The sequence below is a fragment of the Castor canadensis genome, chromosome 3, assembly GCF_047511655.1.
Source record: "Castor canadensis chromosome 3, mCasCan1.hap1v2, whole genome shotgun sequence".
NCBI classification, from domain to species: domain Eukaryota; kingdom Metazoa; phylum Chordata; class Mammalia; order Rodentia; family Castoridae; genus Castor; species Castor canadensis.
Window position 1 is genome coordinate 75,743,878 of NC_133388.1, and position 24,094 is coordinate 75,767,971.

At 36.6% G+C, this 24,094-nt stretch overlaps 1 protein-coding gene across 1 annotated transcript; it reads right to left on the reverse strand.

Annotated features, from left to right (window-relative positions):
• Window positions 1-445: 445 nt before the first annotated feature.
• Window positions 446-973, reverse strand: LOC141421407 (ERV-BabFcenv provirus ancestral Env polyprotein-like). Its single transcript, XM_074066971.1, has one exon. It carries the CDS (start codon window positions 971-973, stop codon window positions 446-448), a length of 528 nt encoding a protein of 175 aa, XP_073923072.1.
• Between the last annotated feature and the right edge of the window lie 23,121 nt (window positions 974-24,094).

The window sequence follows — 24,094 nt, forward strand, 5'->3', positions numbered from 1 at the left end:
GTTGGGGAACTATGATTACCAGTATGCAGGGCCCAGGAGTAGTTTGAGTTATGCAGGAGTGTAGGGTGTTGTGGCACCAGAAATATAGCCCCGAGGGGGACACCAGTTGTGCTGTAACTGTGATGTTGATATGACAGGAGAGAGAAAAGTTGTACCAAGATGTCGAGAGCAGGGTATAACAGGTGTGTGTAGGAAGGGGAACTTGTGTAGAGTCAGGTTCCCATAGAGGTACCAATGACAAGGGAGGAGTGCGTGAGGAGTTCTGTAAGGCAGGGGGAGCCTTGATAGAAGACAAAGCCTTAATGGGAACTGCAGCCAGCAGAGGACGCTGGAGGGAGGCACAAAGAAAGCAGTCAATGACACTAATAGATGTGGTGAGGTTCATGAGTTGGAGTGAAGCCTGGAACAGTTGGAGCCAGGTAGGGGTGGAGGATTGTTGAAGGGCCTATTGTAGGCTTTGTTCTGACTGGAGGACCTCTGAAGTCACCTCCTTTTGAGTAGGGATTGGAAGGGTGAGCTCCCTGGAAATCATAATGTGAGCTGAGGGTTTGGAGGCAGTGCACCCAGCATAGAGGGCTATCATTTCACTCTGAACCCATCTGTTGTCCCATGGGTTGGGGATGTGGGCCACGATGGTCCCATTTTGTCCCCTATAAAGGGAGAATTTATTGCCTGGGCCCCTGAAATTCAGTACCTGGTAGATATTGCAGGACCAATTGGGACAGCCCCCATATTCCTGGGTATATGGTGCCCCCTTCTTGCAGTAGTCCTTAGTCTGGGAGAAGAAAGGGCAATGGCATCCAAAGTCGCTATTACTCCTGGGTTTGAAGGGAACTGAGAGAGGGGTCTGGCACCCCTTAGGAGGGCAGTCTCCGGTGCCCACCAGACTGGTGAGAGAGGTTTCTGAGACAGTGTAGGTCTCTCGTATCTTAAACCTCCAAAAGTATCCTCCGGCATTAGCCTGCCCACTCATGGAGAGGAGGGTGAGGACCGAGAATAAAAAAGAGAGTCAAAGCACATCCTTGGGGGCTGGGGAGGGAACATGAACCCAAGAGATGTGAAGTTTCAAGGGGTCTCCAGGGGAAGGGGTGCAAATGAAGGTGGGGGGGTGAAGGCGAAAGGTCACTGGGATCACTCTGCCAGTTGTCTCCGGGGGGCTGGGCTGGCTTTAGCCTTGGGCTCCAGAAACGAGATGGTAGTTGCCAGGAAGGGAGTCCCAAGGCTCCTTCAATCATCAGTTGCCAGCCCTATGTGGTCGGGACTGGAGCGAGAAGCCGACCCGGCTCCCCACTGAGAGTCAGGCCAATCAATCGCCCAATGTCCAGAGGCATGGCATTTAGGACAAGGCCGGGACAGCAGTCTGGGACTAGGGCAAACATTGGCCCAGTGTCCCTCTTGTCCACATTTGAAACAAGGGTTTAATGAGCTCCTGTTTGGTGGGCGTTGACTCCCCCATTTAGTTTGAGGGTTTGGGCTTCTCATAGCCTGAGCCAGAGTCTGGTATTTTTGGCGTATTGCCTTTACATCTTGGGAGTGGAACACTTTGAAGGCAGTTGCCAGCACTTTGGTCTGAGGATTCAGGGGGCCTCTATTGAGTTTTTTTAGTTTAGCCCTAATGTCAGGGTAACTTTGGGAGAAAAAATAAGTCATAAGGAGCTGTCTACCATCTGTGGAATCTGGGTCAATGTTGGTGTATTGTTGGAGGGCCCTGGTCAACCTATCTAGGAAGGAAGAGGGGTTCTCTGTTTTGTCCTGGATGATTTCTTGGAGTTTCTCAAAATTAATGGCCTTTTGTGATGCCCGTTTTAGTCCTGCCAGGAGACAGGTGGCAAATTGGTCTTGGAGAGTAAGTCCAGCCTGGGTGTTGTAGTCACAATTGGCATCATGATCAGGCACCGCCAGGGCGCCAGTAGGGTGAGCAGGACTGGTTTGATAGACCTCATCTGCGTACATGTGAGCCTGTTCCCAAACCCTTCTATGTTCCTCAGGCAAGAGGGTGTTAGAGAGAATGAGATAGATATCATGGTAGGTTAGGCTGTAAAACTGGAGTAAATATTGAAATTGTTTGAGATAGGCAGAGGAGTTAGTTGTGTAAGAGCCCAGGCAGGCTTTGATTTGGGAGAGATCAAGCATAGAAAAGGGGACATGAACTCTAACAATGCCCTCAGATCCCGCTACCTCCCGAAGGGGTTCTAGGAGGGAAGGAGGGGGAGGCTGGGCAGTGAGAATGCACAACCTAGTGGCAGGAGGACTGAAGGTGGGGGAAGAGGGAGGAATCGGAGTGGAAGGGGAAGTGGGGGTGGAGGGCAGTGTGGAAGGGGGTGAAGAAGGAGGAAGTGGAGGCGGGTTGAAAGATGGTGAGGGAGGTTGAGGAAGAGGAGGATTAGGAGGATTGGGTGGAGCCTGCCGACATTATGGAGGGGGCTTGTCTGCTGGGTCAAAGTCCAAAGAGAGGATGGAGGTTGAGGCTGAAGGCTTTAGAGCAGGAGTACATGTTTAGGTTTGCAAGTGGTGCAGAGAGCCGGATTTAGATGGAGGAATGAGAAGGCTTGAACATATGGAATCACTCCACATCGTCCAGATCACTCACAATAGTTATATAGATCCTGTAAGAGGTTTGGATCTAAAGACCTGAAGAGGGGCCAGTGATTTTGGTTATCTAAAGGATAAGTGGGCCAGATTTGAGTGCAAAAGTGGAATAAATTTTTTGGTTTTATGTCTGGGGTCAAACCCAAGGTGTCTAAATTATTGAGGAGGCATCTCAATGGGGAGTCAGATGGCAAAGAGGATGTAGAGGCACCCATTGTGTGGGACCTGGTCCCGTAATGGGAGAGGAGGATATTATGTACTGTGGAGCATCCTTGTGCAGCACAAATACCCAACAACAGCACAAGGCCCACGAGAATCAATCATCATTGAGTTCTAGTGGTGTGCTGGGCCGAATGGCCAAGGGCTATGGGTCACCTGGGCCCAGGTTTTTTGACGAGGGGTCTCTGAGACCCATGACAAAATGGATCCAAGCCCGACAACTGAGGGAATCCTTCTGCAGCCTGAGCCACCCAGAGATAGCCAAACAGGGGGAGTGTTTGAAAACCCCGGAGACACTGAAGGGAGAGACTGCAAAGAGAGCCCGGGAAGGGTACATGGACTCACCAAAGAATGTCCGGTGTTGGATGCAAGCAGGGTGATCGGGAGGATGAGTCCTGGCCAGTCACGTCTTCAGGGTGGTTGTGGGGTGAGTTGGAATGGGGGTCCCACCAGGATTTAGTGGAGAGCCTCCATCCGAGTCATGGCACCAAAATGTTGGAAATGTGGGCCCCAAAATGACCATGTGGAGAGGAGTGATCTGGCCAAGAGATTCTTTATTGCTGAGTGGGAGAGGGAGAGAGCTGAGAGAGAGAGAGAGAGAGAGAGAGAGAGAGAGGCAGGGGCTTAAATACCCCTCAGTGAGACTCAGCATGACCTGATTGGTTAGGATCTTATGGTTCATGCTGATTGGAGGCTGGGGCAGAAGGAGGATTCAGGCTAGACTTGAGGTAGGACTGTGACCCTGGGAAATGGAAGCTTAAGGGTGCAGTAAGAACCAAAACCTATCGGCGCCATTATTGCCAACATGTGTTGTTTCCAGTTTTTAATTATTATTAACAGAGGTATTGTTGACCTTTGTGTCCTGATTCCTATGTGAATTTAAGCTTATATTTTATAGGAATTATTGCAGAAAAGGGCAACATCTGAATTTAATTTTATTTTTTAAAAACTACCAAACTATATTCCAAAGTTTCTGTATCATTTTACATTTGCACCAACAGTGTTTGAGTGATCAAGTTTCTTTGCATCTTTGCCAGCATTTGGTTTGTCACTATATGAGTTGAACCATTCTGATAAATGCATAGTGTTGTCTCTCTGTGGTTTAATTAAACTTCCTTAATGCCTAGTGATTTTGAACATCTTTACTTGTGCTTATTTGCAAATCTGTATGAAAGATTTTCTGAAAGTTTTGAGGTGAGGTGTTGCCTGCTTGTTCTAGGACAGCCATCATGGCTGAAGAAAAGATTATGAGAGTAAAGTAGCCTTAGAAGTCAGTGAAGTACTGTGGCAAGTTCCAAATCATGTAGTCTCTAGACCATTGGAAGTACTTTGGTTTTTATTTTGAGTAATAGTTAATGAGCTATGTAAGTTGAATTCTCTTTTAACTGGATCATTCCATGTTGAGCATAAACCAAAGAGAGATAAGGTATCAAAAGGAAGACCATTTTTAAAGCTATGGTTATCAGACAGTTGAGTGATGGTGATGGCCTAGATGAGAAGGGTAGCAGTGGAAGCAATGAGATGTTGGTTGAATTCAGGACATATTTTAAAAGTAGAATCTAAAGGAATTTTCCAGTAGATTAAGTATGAGTGTAGAGAAGACACATGGGGATTCAAACTTTTTGAAGAATCTTGTGGGACACCCAAGTGGTCACAGCTACATAGTCAACTGAAACTTTGAACAGCTTAGAGCAGAGTTCAGTTGGATTCATTCCTGAAATAGTTTCCTCTGTATTTCCATGAGATCACTCTATTAGTTTCCTTACCTGTTGAATATTCCACTAAAGCTTTTTGTTGACACTTTTTCTATCCCACTCTAAAATGCTCAGCATCTATCCTAGGCCCTCTTATCTTTTCCTGAATGTACTCAGAATAGTTAGCTATCCGATATGCAGTCTTGGCTCCTAAACAGACAGTTCCAGTCTATATCAAAATCCAAGTTACACTATAGTTTATGTACTTCTTGCTTAACATCTCCATTTAGGGTCTGATAAGCATCTTAAATTAGCAAACCTGATATCACTTCCCTCTGTGCTCATTGTTTTCTTCCTGTCTTCTCCCAGTGGCAAATCTATCCAGTTGTTCATCATTGCAAATCTATCATATTTGTTTGAACTCCAAATGTAACTCAAATTTGACCCTATCTCATTTGCTGTTATTTTTATCAAGATTTTATTTTATCTTATTTGATTGTTGTGTATTGCAGATATGTATCAAACTATCACAATGTACCCTATAAGTTTGTGCAATTAAAAGTATAATAATATAAATAATATATAAAAGGAACTTATCCCTTTAGTTAATTCTTATAATGGATCTTCTTTCCTTTCACTCTTTCCCACTTAAATAATACTCTAAACAGCAACCAGAATTATCCATTAAAGAAATAGCACAATCAGCTGTAAAGATTGGTTCAGGCAGGAACATCAATGGCTGCTAAATTTAGAAGAGGAAGGTTTTGATGAAGAGCTGGATGTGATCATGGTCTTATCATGTATCCCACAATTTTTAGTAGTGAGAGAAAAACTATAACTGTTATGTTGTAAGAAGTAGATCACCTATGTATGGGAAACATCCATTGTGTATCTTCAGGTATAATAACCTCAGAAGGGCACAGCATAAGTAATGCAACAATTCAGAAAAAATGCATAGACTGAAACTAATCATGAAAAATTAGCCTCAGGAACATCCTACTGAAAAGTGAAACTTTACTTCAAAAATGTCAGCATCATAAAGAATAAAAATTCAGAACTGTCTTAAAATAAAGAAGACAAAAGGATGAAAACTAAGTGCAATATATGGCCTTCTATGGAGACAAAAATGTTATAAAAGATATTATTAAGTAAATAAACACAACTGGAATACTAATACAAACTTAGGAAAAATATTGTATGTCACCAGTGAAGTGGATAATTATTCTATTGTTTTGTAAAGTAAAATATGTAATTTCAGGTAACACACAGTACAGAATTTACATCTGACAAGCAGGTGATATCCACACTATGCAAGGAATTTAAAAAATGCAATACCAAAACACAAATAATCTGATTTTAAACAGGCATTAACATCTAAATAGATATTCCTCAAAAGAACAAACAAATGACTAGCAGGCATATGAAAAAATGTTCAACATCACTAATAATCAGGGAAATGAAATCCAAACCACAATGTCACTTCACTCCAAGAAGAATGGTTAATATCAAAAAGACAAAAAATAGCAAGTGCTGACAAGGATGTGTAGAAAAGGGAATCCTCACACACTTTTGGTGAGAATGTAAATTAGTACAGCCACTATGGAAAGCAGTATGGATGTTCCTTGAAAGTCACTAATAGAACCACCATATGACCCAGCAATTCCACTACTGAGTATCTATCCAAAGGAAGTGGAATTAGTCTGCAAAGAGACATCTGCACTCCCATGTTTTTTGTAGTTTTACTCACAATAGCCAAGAAATAGCCTTACTGCTCAACAGTTGATGATTAGACAAAGAGATGTTGAACATATACAGAACAGAACACTGTCATCCATAAAAAAGAATGAAATCCTGTCATTTGCAGTGGCATGGGTGGAACTGGAGATCACTATGTTAGGCATAGAAAGACAAGTACTGCCTGATGTCACCCATATGAGAATTCTAAAAAAAATCAATCTTTTATAAGTTCAGGGTAAAATGGTGATCCTGAAAGACTGAGGAGAGTGGAGGGAGAGAAGAAATGGGAGAGTTTGTTCCTATGTACTAAGATGTAGTTAGAGAGTAAGGTGTTCTGGTGTGCATTTTCACAGTAGAATGAACATAGATAGTGATAATATGCTGTATATTTTTAAAATTAGAAGAAAGAATTTTGGATGTTTTCAATGTAAACAAACAGATGTTTGAGAAAATAGATATATTTAATCTGACTTAATCATACAGTGTATAAATATGTGGAAAAATCACATAGTATCTCATCAGGACCTATAATTCTTGATTCTTATGTGTCAGTTAAAATGAATTCAATTTTAAAAATGAGGTCTATACACATAGATGTATACACTTGTGCACACATATATGTGTTACAATCTCTTCATGAAACATATATTCTGATGAAAGTGAACATATGCATAACTTATTATTACCTCAAAATCCACAATTAGATGTGTATCAACAAATGGGTATATATGCTCAACAAAAGATATGTACTACTTTATTCATAACAGTGCTATTTACAATTTCCCCAAACTGGGAACCACACAAATGCCTATAATCAGTTGATTGCATAAATACAATGTAGAATATTCATATAATGGAATACATTACAGTTTGGGAATGAAGAAAATATCACTAAACATACTAATGCGAAATAATTTCAGAGATGTAAGTAGAGTTAAAGAGGCCAAGCACAGAAAGCACATGCTATGTGGTTCACTCATATAAAGGACCAAAATGGATTAAAGGAATTTATGTCCACAAATAAGGATCATGGTAACTGTAGAGAGGGGACTGGAAGATGACATAAGGAGACATATGTAATTGGAGTAACTTTTTATTTGGGGGCCAAGGATTGATGATATGGATATGTTCTACTTATAAAATTCAGTGAACTTTATACTCATGATTCCTGTAGTTTTCTTTAATTATATTTTAGTTCTAAAAAGATTTTTTAATATAGCTGTTCATGTTGAGGGTAAGCAGTATATGGTATCTCTCTGTACCTTCCTGCCAATTTTGTTGTGAGCCCAAAACTGCTTTCAAATACAAGATCTTAAAAAAAAAATTGTATTATTAATAAGGCATTACTCTCTGGCTCAAAATGCTTCAGGGGCTTCTTATTGTCTTTGAAATAAAATCCAAACCACAGATAAAGCTCTTTGTGTCTCCTATCTGCTTGTTCACTTGCATGTTGTATTGCTCCTACACCTGATTATCCAGACTCATTGATCTCTGTTGACTTCCTCAAACCTGCCAACTTCTTTCTTGCCACAAAGCACATGTACTGCGTGTTTCCTGCTGGACCCTCTCTCTCTCACCAGGAATTTTTGCCTGATTTCATCTCTTCTCAGTTTCAAATGCACTTTATCCAAACTATCACCTGGATTATTCAAGGTCCTAGTCCAATATAGCCCCCAATAACCATCAAAACTATCTATTTTTTTTTTTTACCATTTAGCTTTTGTCTCTACTCATAACCAAAATGTGCACTCATGTACCCTCTTCTCTTGTTCTTATTGGATTCTCAGTTTATAGCATTTTTTGGCACACAATAGGCACTCATCAAAGTTTTTTTTTTTTCAGTAAATGAACAGATATGGAGAGAGATCAGGAGATTCAATGTAATAAAGACAGATTTTTTTCAGTTAAAGTTTTGAAACTATATCAAAGCATGTAGAATGACACTTTAAGAGGTCTTGTCCAGATCCTTGAGGAAAACTAGCAAGACTTAAGGAACAGGTAGAGGAAGAAACCATAAACCACATGTTATTTAAAAGGATATAGAGGGAGTATAGAAGCCAGAGAATGCAAAACACAAAACAGAATAAATCAGACAAACAAACAGAAAGGGAAAAGTGACATCATGGTAGCCAAGAGGATCAAAAATGATATCAGCGAGGACTGACATTCTTGGCATGTATCAGACAACAGGGGAAAAGTTACCTCCTGGGAAACCAGTTCACTAGGATAACCAGAGACCCCTGGGCATATCAGTCACCTGACCTATTGAGGAAAGGGAAAATTGTGATTTGATAGTCACTCTGTTTTCTTAACTTTTCTTTTTCATTTGTTGGGTACTTATTGTGCATCAAGCCCTAGATACAATGTTATGGAGCTGAGCGCTATGTAACTGTTTAAAATTAGTATTTTCTATTTAAATATGCTTCAGAATGCTGGAGTATAATACATTATTGCAAAGGAGCATTATGAAAAAGTTTAAAACCATAATAAAATGCTCATCATAAAATATAGAAAATTCCTGCATATGTTCAATTTTCTAATAAAATTTATATTCAGTATCAATTGTATTTATGTCTATGTAATGACAATGTTGCTTTTATCTTGTACATATTTTTCAATGTTTTTAAAATTTCTATAATAATTAATATGCTAGTAAAATAAAGCACATATTCATAATTATTGCCTTAGGAAAGCATTTTGAGGTAGACTTATGTGGATCAAAGGTCCTTCATTTATTTGCTACACACTAACAAATTTCCTTACAAAATATTATAGCAATTTGAGACAATGCAGGCAAATATAAACACTTGCTATGAAGAAAGCACATGTGATTCTTACAAAAATGATCTTCAAAGATCATGACAAAAAAATAAACAACAATGACAACAAAAACAAGTCAATTTTCTTTTGGTGTTCATTAGTGGCAGGGGCTGCTCTTGTACCTAATGAAGGAAGGAAAGTATATGTTAGCTGTCTTTCTTCCTTAGTCTAGGACAACCTTGAGGTTATGATTAAGGGTCGCCAGCAAGGTTAAGCCCACTTGTGATCCATTAATTAACATGACCTTTGTTGGGTTTCCTTCTTTCCCTGCCTTACCTTCTCACTGCATTCTCATGCTTCCTGGGTTTACTTACATCACCTTGCACTTAAATCTTGCCTCAGGGTCTACTTTTTGCAAAACATAATCTAAGACGTGGGGAATCAAATAAGAAAATATAAATTGTGAGACATTTGTTGCAATTTTTCTTTTCTGTTTTCTCACTAGGGAAGTGAAAATACCTATCTAAAATATTCTAACACTTAACTGAACCACTACTGTATTCCTAGCACTATGCTAAAATGTTACATGGACTAATCTATTTAAATCTCACAAGGACTATTAAATGCCAGGCAGGATTTATGAACAGATAAATGCTTCATCTATTAATTCAACAAATAATGAGTGCTTCCCACATGAAAGGTACTCCATAATGACATGACAGACCTTCCTTTATAAAACTACAGAATAGTAGGATAGATAGACATCAAGAAAACAAACAAAAAGTCAATTTGTTATTTAATTGAGAAAGTGAGGAAAGATGCTAAGGGGACTTAATGTTATGTATGGAGGCCATTTCCCTGAGGAAGATTCTCATTCAATCTGAGATAAGTATGATGGAGAAGAATTTATTGAAAAGAGGAAGCAATGCATTCTAAGCAGTAGTGATGACACGTGCAAATTCCTAAGAGGGAGTTGCTTAGCACTTCTGTATGGATGGAGGAGATTGTGAGGATGTACTATGGTCTGACCCATGCTGGAGATTTGAGTGTTGCCAGATCATATGAGGGCTTGTGGGCTGTGAAGAATCTGAACTGTACAATGATCAGAACTCAAAGCCATTGAAGGATTTTAGGCAATATGCTGGTATTTGCTGTTGGTTTTCAGTATATTTCAGTTATGGATTAAGCTCTTTATTCATTAGTAGAAGAAAGCTTCAGGTCATTTCACAGAGGTTATAAAGTGACTGCTTAGAAAGTCAAATCTGTTCTTAATGCATTGGCTTACTTTTAAAGTTAGTAACAGAGCTCTGGATTTCTGGAAGGATCTTTCAGGATCTCTATATAAGAAGAATATCAGGCAAATGGCATTTCCAATGACAACAATCTGTAGTCCTGTTTCCATGGTTTATCCATTCTTTAGATATCACAGAGCTCTACACTGAGTTATTATATCATTGAGTATCATATGGTTGTTGATTTATGTTACTATCTAGTCTTTGTAGTTGAGCTTGCAATGCTTACATTGTAACATCTGGTAGAGTCAACATTTGTGTCTTTGAACATACTAACTTCTATGCTAAATTATAGACTTTCTGGAGATGATGTTTAAAAAGCTCCTCTATATATCATTTTTTCTTGCCTTGAAAGCCTAACAATTAGTCTTGCTGTTCCCTCTCCTCAAATACCCTTTACCACAGTTTTCTTTTTATACCTCAATCCTACATTTTTCTGACAAAGTTACTATTCTAACACCCCCCTCCCCAATTTTCCATCAAAAACTTAATCTTTTGCATCATAACTAATTGTTTCTTTCTTGCCATGCTGCATTGTGAGATCCACAAGTTAGGGGCTGTGTTTACAGAGCACAAAAAAAAATGAATGAATGAATAAGATGCTTGTTTTGAAGGTGGTTTTAGTTATTATAATTTAAACTAATTATGAAGTTACTGCTACAGGACTATGTTAAGAGAAGTGGAACTGAAATAAAGTATCCTAACCAGGAGGTACTTCCAAGGACGGTCATGTGGTGAATATATATGGAAATACTGAGAGCACCTGAAGGTATAAGGGCAAAAGTGGAGACATGGAGAGCAGTTCAGTCATATGGGGCACAGGGAGGGAGTAAATGCTAAGAGCTTGCTGGAGGTATAGGCAACAGGAAGGGAGCTGCAGCATGTGAGAACTGGGAGAACTGACATGTAAATTAAACAGGAGGGAGAGATGGACAAAGAAATAAGTTAGGACTTCAGACTCTAGAAATGCAAGCAGGAAAAGCAGATTGTGGAGGGATGCAAGGATGTAGACTGATAAAGTTTTCATAATTTATTCTTATCAGCTGAGAGTTGATAAAGAGCAGTGCTTTGATCTGAATACATTGTGTCCTTCGAAATTCATATGTTGAAATCCTAACACCTTAAGATGATGGTTTTAAGAGGTGCTGTCTTGTCAAAGTAATTAGATCATGGGAGTGGAGCTGTCAGGAATGGAATTAATGCCCTTATGAAAGCAGCCTATGAATCCTCCTTTAATCCTTCTGCTATATGAATTTACATTGAAAAGGTGCCAATTACAAAGTAGGAAGTAGGAAGCAGGACCAGACACCAGACCTTATCTTGTATTTCCCTGCCAGAAGTGTAAGAAACAAATCTCTGTTATTTATAAGTCACGTAGCCTCTGGCATTTTGTTTTAGCAGTCCAAATAAAATAATTCAATCAGATTTTAGGAGACATGGTTCAGGTGTTCATATAAAGACTTTGAGATGGATTCTAGGCTTCTAAGTTGAGGAACTTAATTGTTGGAAATTATTATCATATTTTTAAGAAGTACTAGGGTTTGAACTCAGGCCTTCATACTTACTAAAGCAAATGTTCTACCACCTGAGTCACTTCTCCAACTCTGAAAATTATTTTGAATTCTATAAAAGTATAGTATAATAAGAAGGCCACATTAGCAACATGGTGTTGGGGAAGAGGAAGAGAAGGCTTAGATGTCCATTTTAAGAAAAATTTTCTATAGATTTTCTGATTTTAGAACAATTGAAAATAAATGATAAAATCAAATATGTATTTCTCTCTAGGTGATTTTAGGTCCAAAAGATAATTATAATAATTCCTCACATATGAATTTTTCTATAATATTTACAAAATATGTTAGCATATTTTGTTATCATTATCCTCCACCTTATATAACTTAAATACTTAATAGTACTGCTTGGTTTGTTCTGAATCACATTAACAATAAAACAAACTACAGTACATACTTATGAAACTAACCCACACATATTTTTCTAATCCCATTTATTGTTATCATTCTACTTTAAAATTTTTTTTTCTTTATTCATTTATTCATGTGTGCATACATTGTTTGGGCCATGTTCCCCCCTGCCCCCCACCTCTTCCCTCTTCCCCCACAACTTCTACTAATCTGTTCCATTTTCGATATCTTGGCAACTCTGCAAATCTATTCTGGAAAAACACTGTGCTACAAAAATACAAGTGTCATTTCACATTATAAGGTTTATTTTCTCAAAGATTTTGATTATTTTAGCTCTCATCCATACATTTAAAAAAAGTGACCTTTAAATGGTTTATAAAAGATTCCTTTTCTAGTTAAATGACATTTCTTAGCTGAAGATACCAAATATCAAAATCATTAGAACATATGAACATGTTAACGGACTCCAAATTGTGTACATATACATGTGCACATGAGCTTTTGAGCAGGTTCACAAACAAGCTTACAGTTTCCGCCCTTGCAAATGATCTTGCTTCACTTCTGTTGGTCTGGTGGTCTGATCATTATACTAAACAGAGATAACCCTTGTTTATTTTAGTTACATGACACAAAGAAGAAAAAGCAGGAAACATTCCTTGAAATCTTGACCTTTGGTGAAGTCCCAGTATGATTCTTTCAAAAGCATGAATGATTCAATGACGAGTCTAAGCAAAAACTACGGAGAACTTTAAAATATCTTTAAGATATCTGTATTAATAACATCAGATAAATCATGTATCGTGTCAGTAAGTTATATATATGTAAATGAACCAAAATACCGGTACATACTACCCATCTAACCAGACTTATGTAGACCAAGCTTTCAAGTCTAGAATATTAAAAAAGAGAGAAAAAAGGAAGGAAGGAGGGAAGGAAGGAAGGAAGGAGGGAAGGAAGGAAGGAAGGAGGGAAGGAAGGAGGGAGGGAGGGAAAGAAGAGGAAGGGAGAGAAGGTAGGGAGGGAGAGAAGGAGGAAGTAAGTAAGATGGGGGAAGGAATTGCAAAGATGCAGAAATATTTAGGATACACAAACTATATTAAGAAATCAAACAACTTTATGAACCTTACTAAACCTCAAATTGAAAAACATTAGCATCTTCCTTGGCATAACATGGTTTTCAAATCTATATGACATCGCTTGGCTCCATTTTTAGTCAGAATAATTTTGGCTTCTATTCGTATGTGGATAACAGCCAAATTCATCTGTCTTCTCTGTCCAATCCTAGCATCTTTGTTTAGTTCCTCGACTGAGATTCTGTTTTAAATAGCCTGAAACATTACAGTAAAGAAAGAGATTTTCCTGAGCAATTTGAGGTGCCTTTGTCAAATCATAGTTATCATTTGAAGCTTTGTTTTCAATTCAGTAGCTTGAAGAGTGCAGCTCTCTTTCTATAACTTGCTTAGTGATTTCCATTCCTTCTTTCACTAGAAATTGCTTTGATTAATATAATTCTCTTTCTGCTATGATTTTTATCTCTAGTCACTGCCCTCTTTGATGAGTGAAAAATGAATGGGCTAGATTTCTCAGCAAGGCTGAGTTTGAGGGCAACATGTACATTTCTGCCTTTACTGCCACAAATTGCTTTTAAAGCTGAAGTTTTTATGTGTGTTTATAAAACCCTGGAAGATTACTTTGCAGGTCTTGAGCTTACTTTCCCCAGATTCATTCCTCAACCTTTTGATCCTTTTGATTTTTCTTTTACTTTTTTTTTTTTTTGGTGGGACTGGAGTTTGAACTCAGGGCTTTGTTCTTGCAAAGCAGGCCTTCTACGGCTTGAGCTACCCCAAAATTTCTGATTTCTGAAGTCTAGTGGCCTTGGATTCAGGCCAGCTGAATTCTGGCTTCAGTTAGTCAATAAGCAACTAGTATATTCCCTAGTTTAAGCAGACTGGCTGGTAATAGCTGTTTTCTGTGACTCAAGCTACCAAGAGATAGGCCCACTGTTGTCATATCACCCAGGCTGCCCCCTGATCCTGGGCTTCAGTCTTATTAGTCACTCCTTTGACTCTTCAGGCTAAGGACACAAGTGAGCTGTCACTGGTCTTAATTGTTAGGTTACTTTATTGTTACCAGAGTTGTTGTTCTCAGCTATTCTAACACCTGAGCAATCAATTTCTTTTCTATAAACTCTTAAAGTGGATTTTGTGTTGCTGTATAGATCCTGGTTGACCAAGCATCAATTCTTGACTAAATATAAACAGGAAGATTTTAAGTTTAACAAATTCATTACTGGCACCTTCAAAAGATGATTTATGAAAGCAATTGAATCATCTAATTAAATGTTAATCGTATACTTACAATAAAAGTCCCTGTTGTAATAATCTTAGTAAAAGTTCCTAATAATAGGAATACAAATCAGACAGATCAATCAAACTAGATATTTACAAATATCAAGTATTCATCAGTGAGTTGAGATATTTAAAATGCATTAGAAAAAATACTGAGTCTTTTATAAGATATTCTTATATGGTATAAAAACTTATTTAAATTTTTGAATTATAGTTTGTTTTTATGTCCAAGCCTTTCTCTTTAAAGTTTTTTATCCCAGAAGGAAAACCCCAATTGTACTGATACAAAATATTTTAAAATGATTATGAATTATGATCCAACTATAACTGGATCTAACAACTGATAGATTAAAAAATAAAAAGACATTAAATGCTAAAATTTCCTATGCTTAATTAAATCAAATAATTATAAATAAAATAACTGGATCAAGTTCCAGCAATAGAAATATTTCTTTTGTAACTATTTGTCGTTTTCCTAATTTGTCTCCAGGTTATGACTATTATCGTATCACAAAAGATCTTCACCTTCTGGAGTATACAATAAGTGAATAAAAAACATTTAAATGTTAACAAGAGTTATTTTTAAATAATGTAATATTCCCATGTTCTCTTTAACTAAAGGACTTGTTTTCACTTTTGCATGTGTGTTTTACCCAAGGACTGATAAATAGATTAACATGGAAAACATTTGTCGGACCTTATACATGAGTCCCACCTGTCATTTGTAGGCGCATACAGTCATACATCCCTTATTTGGTCTTTCAAGAGATACTATTCAAACACACCAATATAATATGTGAAGCCAAAACAAAGTAGAGAATATGCCCAGTTCTCTGTTAAGACTGTGCTGGTCTCAGTCAGTGTGATAGACAAAGAAAACAATGGAAAGAGGCAGAGAGACAGTGGCCAAGGTGTTAATGTTCACAAATAAACCTGGTTGATGTTTCTGTAATCTTCCTGATTTGCAAAAACATGACAATGATTTTAAATGCCTTAGTTTCCAAACCATCATCTCTCTGTAAACTGGTTCCACTTGGTTGTGGTCCAGCATAGTATCCTGAAATGGAAAGTTTTCCTGTGTTGTAAATATACTCATAGGTGAAGACTTATAGCAATTGATGAAGCTATTCCTAGAAACCATGCTGGTCAACTCCTTCCCTACAAACCATGCAGTGGGTAAAATAAAAAGTGAAACTTTTTTTTTTATTTGAATTTATATGATGATATTTCTGTCAAACTGACATATTGTCAACAGTAATATGAATGTTTTTCCAAATGATATGTAAACCCAAAATTTCAAAAGCAAATATTCCTTTAAAAACATTTATTTTTGTGCTAGCAAACAGTGCCTGACAAGAAGGCGAAGGTGCCAAGGTCTTTCTACTCCTTGATTTCACCCCCTCCTTCTTCAAATTTCTCCATCTCTTTGTTTTCCCAGGTATTAAGACAGCAACTTTATGTAATTCAAATCAGAGTAATGCTTTTTGGACTTGAGTGTACAAACAAATCACCTGGAATTTTTGTGAAAGTGTATGTTCTGATTCCATAGGCCTGGGGTATGACCCAAGATTCTGCATTTCAAATAATCTCCCAGGTGATGCCACCGAGATTCTCTAAAGATACATCTTGAAAAGTAAGGAATTAAATTTCTTGTCTCTCTTTACTGGAAATTATGCTCCTTGAAGAAAAGAACTATTTCTTACTTATCTCTGGGCACACATAGTAAATATTCATGGAAATGAAGCATTTATTGCATAAATTTTCTAACTACTCACTCACTGTCCCCTGAGAATATATAGTGTTAGTTTTCCATAAATCCAGAATAAGACCTTCAAAAGCAAAATGTCTTCATATGTATGATAATGTATATAATAAGATAATATATCTTAACCATATTTAAAGAGAAAATTATATGTATGAAAATATATAATAATTCTATCTTTAAAACAAGTGTATTTCAATTTCCATAGAGAAATCACATTTCATGGATTCTTTAAAAGCATGCTACAATGAAAAGTAAATAATAAGCATGAAAGTTTTGTATTAGAGAGAAGGAAGAAATAGGTAAAATGCTGAAGCATTAGTAATATTTGGTGTGGGCTGCAGGTGTAATTCAGTGGTTGAGTACTTGCCCAGTGTGTAAAATGATCTGGATTTGATCCCCAGCACTGGAAAAAAACTATTCAATCTATAGACCATTATGCTTAAAATATAGAATGAATTGCTTATAATATGTAAAAATTATAGAATTAATAAATGTAATACAAACAAGCTAACATTTTTTCTTGTTTTGAATTTAGAATTGCAAATAGGAATTAATCTGTACTTTAAACATTTTTTATAGAAAACCAAAATCCTCTGTATCAAAAATTTTTGTGCCTTAAAAAAATGAAGGACAGGAGGGTAAAATAGGTCTTTTCTGGGGTGGATTCCAGTGGGAGGGTGTAGACATAAGGAAAAGGGGAATGAGGGTGAATATGGTGGATGTATTTTGTACTCCTATATGAAAATAGAAGAATGAAACCTGTTGAAATTTTTTTAAGAAGTGGGGAGGAAGATGTGGGAAAATGATGGAGGGGGTAAATCTAACTAAGATATATTTTAAACACATATGTAAATACCACAGTGTATCCCTCTGTACAACTACCATATGCCAATAAACTTTTAAAATAACTTTTTACATGGAGTTGAAGGAGATTAGGATAATCAAACTGATAGAACTCTCTTGTTCTCATTTAATAAATTCCTGGCTGCTTTTAACCTCATGTGCAGATGATGATATCTGAGTTAGTGCCTCATGTTAGAGGTAGTTCCAGAACGTCCTCTAAATTGAAGCACAATGTAGGGGATGTGACAACCATGCATCCTCTGTATTTTCCTTTTCTGCTTCTTTCCTGAGACTGACCCGTGGTAAATCCCAATGGGAAAAGGATCTGAAATGATTACTTAGTATTCTGAGAACTCTACATCCCTGTTCTTTGCGCTTCTTGAATTCGTTGATTTATTTACCCTCTCTCCTGCTCTTCTCCTTCATCCTCTCTCTGTCTCTGTTTTAGAAAAAAGAAAAGGAAAATAATGAGATTACAGGTCATGGCTTAGGTCACAAAAGTGGTGGAAGAAAGATAGTAAAGATTCAGAGAATGACAACTGCCGTTTTACTTAATATGCTAATATCTTTATGCCTGTGAGTATGAAGTTGAAAAGATGTTTTCTAAAATGTCGAGCATTTTCTGGATGTTGATGGCTGAAGTACAACAGCTTACATGTACCATTGCACTGGCAGCATGGAAAAGCTCTGGCCCTGGATCTTTAATGTACCTACAAGTACCACATTGCATAGTTTTCTCATGTTTAAAAGGTTTTCTATCATTGTATTGGAGAGTTTTTGTTTGATTTTACCTCATTATTTCCTCATTAGGGCTTTCTTTGCTATCATTGTAGTAATTTATTTTCACAAGTCCCCATCACTGTACATGGCAGCATTTTAAATCTGTGTATTTAAGAATGATAAATTGGTTTCTATTAGTTGTATTTATAGGATGTGATTATTTGCTACAAATAAAACAATATTTATCTGTGTTGTTACCAATTCATGTTTTAAAAATTAGAGACATAAATTGTATAATTCATATTTGTAATAACATTTATAATCATAAATATAATAATAAATATACATTTATGTATATCATGTTATCAAGATATTATTTTCTCAGTATCTAATGGTAATAAAAATGATGAAGAATGTTTATATCCCTATAAATATCACTCAGTAAATTTTTTAGTTTTTATTTATCACAACCCAAACTTTGTGGAAGATATATTAGATAAAAGACCAAACACAGTTTCATTTAGAAATATCTTGTCACCAATTTTTTAGAATTTGGTAACATAAGGTCTATATAATATATTGCACTTGAGTTTTCAGATGTAAAACTAAGGTACTCTAAGGAGGAGTGGGTTGTTTTGTAACAAGATAAACTAAAAATCTCACTCTATCTAAGATCACTTCAAAGAAATCAAAAGGCACTTAACAGCTAGGAAATTCTATCCTATAGAATCAGATAAAAGAAATGGCTATTCAGATCTAAAGATATGGGTTAGTGCTTTTTCCCAACAATACATCTGAATAGGTTTTATTTATAAAGACACTCTTCACGTAGCAGTATACATTTTACATATTTAGGAGCGCTTATGAAAAAGATAATTATCTGACTTTTTTTGATTATTCAGAAAAAGGAACAAACAATGCTTATAATGTGGATACAATATGAACTTAATTTCCACCCAAATGCTGTAGGAATTTATATTAAAAATGCAGAATTTATTTTATGATGCATTAGGCAAACAATTTTATCTTTGCAATGTTTAGGAACCAACCAATGTTATTTGATGTTTTCATTCTGATTATGTAGGCTTTTAAAAAATTTTGTGATGAAAAATATCTTTATAATGAAATATTTGATGGGTTATGGTGGGTGCAGGAACCACAGTAACCATTGTGGAGTCCATTTTGTTGCAGATAAATTCTAACCTTCTTTGGATGATTATGGCTGAACTGCCTTCTCTGCTGTGGCTTTTTTTGCTAAGAAATTTACAGAGAATTAATTTACCAAGGTGAGGAAGTATTGGTTAAAATTAGTCAAATATGGCAATGAAAACAATTAAGAAATTTACTGCAAAATATGAACATAAACTATTCAGAAGGTTTTAGTTTTTGTAGGTGAACAGGCAATATTATTTTTAATATTCCTGTGTTTCCTAGTGAACTTTTCCTCATTACTATGACTGTTTATATAGACTTAAATATAGCAATTGATTTGAAAATCTGAGCCTGAAAATAGCATTATAGAAAACCTTAGGATTCCTCTTATATTCAGATGCTATGCATTAAAATTCATTTCATGACTTTCACTGTAACTTAGTAAGTACCTATATTATTATGTTTAATACTATATGTTGAACGTGCTGGCAAGAATGGAGTCTAAAAAAGATTGCAAATGGAAGGAATTTCACCTATTTTTAAAATGAAAGAACCAATAAGAAACAGAGTCCTCTGACTTTTAATCCAACTAAATGGCTCTTCTTCAGTTACAGCACCTAATGGACATTACTTACCATAATAGTCATTAGATAATTGTGGTGAATGATCTCAACTGGTCCTAAAACTTTCTTAATTTATCTCTTCTTCTATGAACTTACACAGCTGTTTAGTTCTTTTGTAAACAGGGAAGGCTAGGCTCTCTTGCACAGATCTTTTTAGCATATGAAACATATTGACATGAATATAACATATGTGCCAAAGCAATATTATTCAGCTAACATTTCAAAGAAATGCAACATAAAATTTTAAATTACACATTTTTGCATGTGTTTGATTCTTGTTTACTGTATCTGATCCAGAGAAAAAGAGAAGACTCTTATTATGAAAAAGCATTTTTAATGTCTTTTCATCTTAATATCGTCAAAAAAGAATGATTATAACCAGACCTTTATCTTACCATTGTTCCAAAATCACCAGGTGGCATAAATGGTAGTATTAGTTGATAAGGAATTTGGATTTATATGGCAGGTAGGCACAAGAAGGGCATTGAAAGACACAGGTATATCAAACATAGAAAGCAAGTAAGATTGTTGTGTTTACTGGAGCAGCAAGGCAAAAGATAGAGGTTTGCTATTTTGATTGAGGCATGTTTTATCACCTTAGTTTCTCTAAATAGGAAGCACAAACATCTTTTGTTCCTTAAGTATAATGGTGTGATTATTGGCTATTTACAATTTAAAAGACATAATATCTAATATATTAAATTAAACATTTTTCTGTTTAATTTTATTTTTAAAACCCTATTCATGAACTCTTTTCATGATTTAACACTTCTCTTTTGTTTTCACAAATAAAGATAATCTGTACTGAAACATTTTACATGCACTTTTTATTTATTTTGTAAGTGTAGAGGATTGTTAATACCCTAACTGAAATGTAGTGTTACACTACTGTTCAGTTTTTCATAATTGCACAATTGGATATTAGCTACAATTTAATTTTCATAACACTATGAATAACTGCAAATGTTTTAATACAAACTTCAACATTATGTCCTTTCATTACTATAATTCTCTACATAAGCAAATATCTCATGGTAGAACATAAAAGAGTTTTGCAAATTGAACAGATCCTAGAAGTCAAAAGCTGGCAGCTTTTTTTTTTTTTTATCAATTTTCAGATGAGGAAGAAAAGCTAGATTGGAGCTTGGGGTGTGTATTATGTCAACTACATATGAAATTTTGGATTAAGAGCTGCGTCATTTTTATTTGCTAACTTAAACTACTATTCTTACGTAGGTTTTCTGTATAATAAAAATTTTACTTTTCCAATCTTAACTAAAGGCTAAAAAACCAGGAGGAGGGGTGAGAACAGGAACCAGGAACGGATACCAACTAAAGCACATGGCTCCCTGGGAAGGGGAGGTTAATGGTTTCTCTATACACCAAAGAGCCAGCTGCAAAGAACTTCCCTTTAGCAAGAACTGCTGCAATCTGATCTCCCTTTCTCTCTCTCTCTCTCTCCCTCTCTCTCTCTCTCTCTGTCTCTGTTATTAATAAAGGTGAAGTGCTGCTGTCTGGCTTATTTGCGCATTTGACTATTCCAAAATCCGTAATCTTCAGAAGGAATCATTGCCACTGACTGTGTCATGCTGGTTATCCGTTTAGCCTTTGCTCTTCATTGGAGGGAACTTGGCAAAATATAGGGACTTTTAGATAAATGAAATGGACACTGTCTTGTCATAGTAGGGCTGATTTAGGAGCAGCAAGGCCTGTTTCGGGCGTATCTCTGACCCCTGTGATTTCCTTAACAATCCTCCCTCAGGTTTTGCTGTCTATAAACATTCTGTATGACTTTATTGAATTCCTGTACTAAGAGAAGCCTAAGAAATACCCCTTCCAGGCATTTCTACTCCTGATGGGCCTGACAAGTAAAAAAATTTAAATCCATCAGGTTTAAAGGAGGAAAAATGCTCCATTCATCCTTCCTTGCAATCATTTGAACAACAGGCTTTTTTTTCCAGAAAGATCCATGCAGATTAATTGGATAATTTCTAGAGGAAAGAACTGAAATGGCAATTCAACTTCAGCTTCAATCAGAAACTCCATGATTTTTAGCCTGATCTGTGTTGCTCCATAGGACTGTTAGCTTGTTAAGGAACCTCTGGTGCTATTACACAATTTTGTGCTGTGTAAAAGCAGGGACCCCAATGTTTGGGCAATTCTACAATTGGACTAGAGTTTGTGGTTTGCTTCCTGGAAGGAGCTTTGCTACACCTACAGTGAAGTGGTCTTAATGAAATCCCATTGCTGGTGGCTAAAGGGCTTCCTGTGTCTAGTTAGAACATGGAGAGGAGGTTAATTGAGACCCTTCTTGCTATGCCCAGGGGAAGCATTGCTGGCACCTAGGAGAATTTGGTGTCTGGAGTTTCTGTTTGCACAGATTCCATACTGTGTTACCCACTGCCAGTGGGATAAAGGGGGAGTTTGTTTGTTTTTTTTTTAAAGAAAGAATTGATACCCTGATTCTCAGGTGAGCAATGCTTCGTGTGATAGGTATGACCAATTTAAAGACAAGCATTCAAAAAGAAAGAAAGGTTAATTCTGTCCAATGGGGTAAAGCATAACAAGCACAAGAAGATTACAAAGTTTGAAGGAATGTGTATCATAGTATATTCTTTCATAGCAATAATAACAATAGCCACAGCAATGCAATATTCTCACCAGTTACTAGAAATTATCTGTGGAAGGGTGTTAGAAGGTTGTGCAATTACAATTCTTATTATCAATGAAAACCTTGTTTACCTGCTCCTCATCTGAATAAGCTAACACACACACATACACACACACACACACACACACACACACACACAATCCCTTCAAAATATTGAAAGGTCCACACAGAAACTAATGATTTAAAATATATAGAACCCTATTTCACAAGTTTCACTAAGATTTCACTGAGCTTCTTTAATACCAGAGAAGAAGTTAACTACATGATCCCATTACTCTTCTAATTTATAGGTTTCCAATTTATTACAAAACACAGATAAACTCAATTTAGTTCCATATGAATGAAATTCTTGGGTTTTATTTTGACATTTGTTTGTGCAAAGCCAAGAAGCAAATCCTATAATTCATTCTAGTAGGTCTTAGCAAAATATACTGATTAGTATTAGATAAATACACATATACACATGTACGCACATGTATTCTTTCTCAAGTGATACAGATTTCTTCATTAGGATATACCTTTAATAATTACTCTAATTTTTAAGCAACATTGACTCCAATCTGGTAATTCAGTCTGATCGGATGTGAAGATTGACTGACTGCTATTCTGCCTGCAGAAAACAGTTATCTTAACGAATTGCTCTATGAAGTAGCCCCTTACTTCTTTTGCAGCTATACTCAAAATTAAATTATAAACTAGGGGTAGTGATGCATTATGGGCCCATAATCCCAGCTACTTGGGAAGTAGAGGTAGAAGGGTCTCAAATTCAAGGGCAGCTCAGTCAAAGCTAGTGAGACCCTATCTCAAAAACAAAATACAAACAAAATGACTGGGGACTTGACTCAAGTTATTGACACTTGCCTGGCATATGTGAGGTCCTGGGTTCAGTCCCTACTAGTTTGGCAAAAACAAAAAAATCGATAATATTCTTTTTAATCATATAATCACAAATATGCTGTCTTGCTTCTAATTTCTGAATATGGTACAAGAAGAATCTAGGAACTCATCAGGTATTTAGAAACCTCTCTATAATTCATTTTTTTAAATTGTTGTTTAGAGTGGGGGTACACTGTGGCATTTAAAAGTTCTTATACTATATCAAATATATCATGCTTGAATTCTTCCCCTCCACCATTCTCCTTTATCTCTCCTCCCCCCATTCCTGGAGCTGTTGCAGCAGGTATCATTTTTCCATTTACACAAATGTGTACACAGTGTTTGCACTATAGTTTCCCTCCCATGGCCTTTTCCCACCTCCTTCCACTCACTGGCACCAGCCTTCCCAGGCAAGACCTTCTCTGCTCTCCTGTTCTCCAATTTTGTAAAAGAAAAAATACGACATTTTTGTTTGTTTAAGATTGCTACGTGGGGAGTTCCCTTGTGACATTTCCATGTATATATGTATTATAACCCGAATTGGTTCATCTCCTCTATTTTTTCTTTCTACCTTAGTCACAGTCTTATGGTGGTTCCAACAGTATAAAAAGTCTATATTCATTCTTGTAGAGACAGTACATCAATAATAATCACCTTCTTAACTTCCTTCTTTTACCCTCCCCCTCTTATATGTGACCTCACCTTAGGGTAACCTGTTTTTCATAATATTGCTATATTTATATTAGGTCTATATTTCAGATATGAAAAAACATGTGACTTTTGGCCTTCTGAACCTGGCTAACTTCACTTAAGATGACGTTCACTCTATTCTTAGTAGTAGTACGTGTTGACAGTGCACATTCTACACTAGCACCTACTGGTC